Source organism: Centruroides vittatus, unplaced genomic scaffold, assembly GCF_030686945.1.
Source record: "Centruroides vittatus isolate TY-2023 unplaced genomic scaffold, ASM3068694v2 contig_786, whole genome shotgun sequence".
Lineage (NCBI taxonomy): Eukaryota > Metazoa > Arthropoda > Arachnida > Scorpiones > Buthidae > Centruroides > Centruroides vittatus.
The window spans coordinates 638,337-642,491 of NW_027122506.1; the positions used below are offsets into that span (position 1 = coordinate 638,337).

At 32.9% G+C, this 4,155-nt stretch overlaps 1 protein-coding gene across 1 annotated transcript; it reads right to left on the reverse strand.

The window, feature by feature from the left end:
* Positions 1–416: 416 nt before the first annotated feature.
* LOC136981646 (disintegrin and metalloproteinase domain-containing protein 10-like) lies at positions 417–3,436 on the reverse strand. The gene is made up of 4 exons (XM_067277977.1): positions 2,780–3,436; positions 2,037–2,692; positions 1,058–1,622; positions 417–989 (listed from the first exon to the last, which is right to left on the reverse strand). Exons 1-4 carry the CDS (start codon positions 3,355–3,357, stop codon positions 440–442), a joined length of 2,349 nt encoding a protein of 782 aa, XP_067134078.1. The 5' UTR covers positions 3,358–3,436; the 3' UTR covers positions 417–439.
* Between the last annotated feature and the right edge of the window lie 719 nt (positions 3,437–4,155).

Genomic DNA, 4,155 nt, shown 5'->3' on the forward strand with positions numbered 1-4,155 from the left:
TATTTTACCTATTGTAAATAAATTGTAAATAGTGTATAATTTGAGTGTGGAGATGTACAGTACTTTTCTACGAACCAACATAAGAACATTCTCGAGTCGTAGAAACCAACTCAAGACGGATTATCGTAAAGATCTTCACTGACGCGGTAGTCTACAGGAGTATCATTGGAGATCTTCACTACTACTATACTTATCTGAAATGTAAGTTTACGCAATCGATTTTATGTATTTTATAGAAACATTTTAAGTTGAATATCTGTTGAAGAAATTAGCTTTTAAATAATTTAGAATTTATTACATATGTTTACACAACAATTTATATTTATTTTGTAAGTAGAAAAGCACGAGAAATTTCCAAGACAAGTGAAATTTATTTCTAGTCGTTGGAATTGAAATTTATGGCAAGGCTAAAATAAGATTGGTTGCAAGTGATGATATTTCAATTTTCATCTTTTAATGTCTTCGATTTTAACTTTTTCTTGACGAATACTTTTACTTTTTTGACTGGATTTGCTGGACTAGTCGACTGATCTCTTTGCTCGACTTGTGTTTGGACTGGAGATAGTTCACTTTGCATTTGTTTCTTGGTGGTCCTCGTTGGGATCTGCTTTTTCTTTTCTTTTAATCGAATAGGCAATTGAATTTCTTTCTTGACTTGAATAGGTAATTGAGCTTCTTGTTCATTTTGTGTAGATAATTGAGCTTCTTGTTCTTCTTGTGTTGGTAATTTTACATCCTTCTTGGATTTTATCCTTAACGAATAAACTCCCTCTTTGATCTTTCTAATTGGCGATTGTTTCTCTTCTTCAGCTTTCTGTTGTGATTTCATCACCTTTTTCTTTCGTATTGTCGTTAGAATATCTTCGTTGTAATTTGGTTTAGATCTTCCGGGAAGATATGTTAAACCTACAATAATTAAAATAACGAAAGGCAACGGGGACATATAATACCAGACACTGTAACTTTTCTTTGATAAGCAGCTCCCGTCACTAGAAAATATTTACGTATTAATAAACTTATATTGTAAAATATTATGTAAGTAATGAAAGTCACTTACCTCATGCATATTCCAAAATTTTTATCGCAATATGATCCTTCTACTTTTATATAGACTTGATGATTCGATGGAACGTGACCGAGTGATTCGGCGCTTTGACAGATTTTAGGTTTGCTTTCGCAACAAATATGGCATTCCCATTTCAGAGGCAAACAACTGCAACTTTTTAACCCATTGTCTTTACAAACGTTGCTGATGCATTTCCCAGAACGACAAGTTTTCGATGTACCTATACACGGTGATTGGTCTGGCTCTCGTTTCATTGGACAAAATGACGAATTAGTAGCACATACGTCAGTATTGTTATGACATAGTATGTTGCTTATACATTTTATATTATTGCGTGTATTCAGTTTGCAATTTGAATTGCAACACTCGTCTGTAATAGGTGAGCAATCTTTTATTCTTTGTATCGTGCATGGTAACGGAGAGTTTTTATCTGTGCAGCAAGTTTTCTGTATATTACATTTACTGGTGGAATAATCACAATCGCACGATTCGCCATCCTCGACAATTCCATTTCCACACACAGATCTTTGGAGTGACTTCAGACAGAAATCTATTTCTAAAAAATAAATACAAAGTTACAGAAATTACAATGAAAATTCTAGTATTAACCGTTAATATTAGTAAATTACTTTGTAATTTACTAACATTAACGGTTGCCATATACATCATATAAAGTTCGCAATAAATGCAGAGCAACATAACCGGCAAATGCTAACAAAATATGACAAGATGAGTGCTTTGGGAGTCGAATAAGTTAAGGTCGCATGTAGTTTTACGAAAATGCTGTAGTAAGCCGAATCTATGTGCAAGGAACTGAAATTGTCTGAAAACACTTAAATTAAGACATAGAAAATGGCGATCCTTCATTGTAGCAAGTTGGCACGTATCGTATCATTATGGATTATTCTGGTTAAAATTAATACTTTCGAAATATGACATATTAAACCAGACATTGTTCAATCGTCCTTACCTTTTCTTTCTATGAATTGTCTGATTTTCTTCTTGCAGTACAAAGAAAAATTAAAAGTACCGGAAGCCCAAAGACGAATGTTAGGATGCATGATGTAATATCCGCTAGAATCATTTCGTTTACAATTTTCGGGATCGTGTAAACAACCAAATGCATGTCCCAATTGATGCAGTACATTTGCGGCTACTTCAAGTATTGGTAATTGCAGTCCGTTTTCTATATCCGTAACGAACGCTACATTATTCATTATCTTAACATCGTTAAGTGTTTGATGGGAACATACTCCCCCTCGCTTTTTTGCTTTTCCAACTGAATACGTCGATTTAGACCCGAAATCTCTATGACAAAAACAGATCAGCATGCAATAGGGATGAGAATATTGAGCTAAATGATCTAAAAACGTTGTATAATTGTAGTTAAAATTTTTCCGAAAAGGAGATTCGGGACTTGTTTCGTCTCGAAAAATCGTAACCTTCTCCACATTAAACCTTATTCTATCAGGAATTCCATCTTCGTCTAAATCTAAATTTTTAAAAATATAATCTACATGCATAGCATAGAACATCATTTGTCCTACTGTTTTCTCAATGTCGAAATTCATTGTTCGAAAGTACGTGTAGTCTGCCAACAGTTCTAACGAGCAACTTTTTCGATTCCTACAGAATAAAATATAGGGCCTATAATAAATTTTACACACGCGTGTTAAACCTTAATAAATATTAAAAAAAAATGCAAATCCTTACCTTTTCCTATTGTGAATATTGAATTTATTTTTGCTGGACTTTGCATAATCGCAGTCTGTTTCCACCGATTCAGTTTCATTCGTTAGTTCGTCATCACAAATGAGATTTATATTATTTCGTTCAAATTTATATTTAACGTTTTTTACGTCATAAATAATATTCGTATCTTTGAAATTCATGAAACGATAATCACCAATTGGTTCAACATAATAAATATGTTTGCCTAATTCTAATCGTGCGGTAAGTATATTATTGTAGGAGTATCCAAAGATTGTGTTTCCTTCAACAAAGAATAATCGTCGTAGATTTTTCAGATGATATTTGTATATTTTGTCTCCTGTGCACAAGTAAACTTTCGTTGCAGCAGAAAAAACAGAAGGTATTTTATAAAGTCGAAATTTCACATATCCTAATCTCAGCATAAAAAAGAAGTAAAGAATATCCGTATCATATGAAATATTTTGTATATTTATCCAAGAGATCCCACGTATCCAGTAGGAATCTTCATTTAAGACACAATTTAAAAATATAATACAGATTATTAGTCCTATTTTTAGTAATAAGTTAAGCCAATGCATTTTTCTATCCAAGATTTTCCAGTTAAACGTTCGAATTATCAGAGCAGAATTTTAGAATGTTTTCGTTCGAATATTTAAATCGATTTTAGTTCTTTTTTAGTAACCGTCATTTATAATTCCAATGAATTAAGTTGTTCTAAATACGTAATCGTTAAACTCGAATATTAATTATCCAAACGAAAACGTCTAGATGCGAGGACGACAGTGAAATATAAAGTTGGTACCGCGAAGCGGTACCCACAAAATTTTACTTTTCTGGCACTGTCATGCACTTTAAAAAAAAAAAAAAAATCTCAGCACTACAAAGGAGTGGTCGTAACCACGTGAAAATTGCAGAATCGGTATAAGTAAGAAAGATACGCAAACGATAAAGTATGCATAAATCGCATTAATTCACCTACTCGCTGATTTCTGGTGTTTACGATTAAAATAATTTCAATTCGTTTCTCCTTAAGACCGCTCTCACACAAGAAAAATCACTATGGAAAAGTAATGAGGAAAAAGAATACAGAAAAGTAATTTTATAGTGGTTCCGTCCGAAATATACCGGTACATCGGGTCCTCGCAAATCCGAAAAAGAATTTAAGGAATCGGATAAATGATATCATTGTGATGATCTCACAGCTCATACGGTCAAGACAGAGGCAAACGCAAATGTAGCATTTAGTTGGCGTGTCTGTGTGTCAATGGATGAGAATATTTTTTAATTCTCTTTTATCGACGATTCCATAAAATCCCGATTTCCGTTTGACTTGAAATTCTATATTCATTCGAAACTCTTTATTCTTCAGGCGAGAC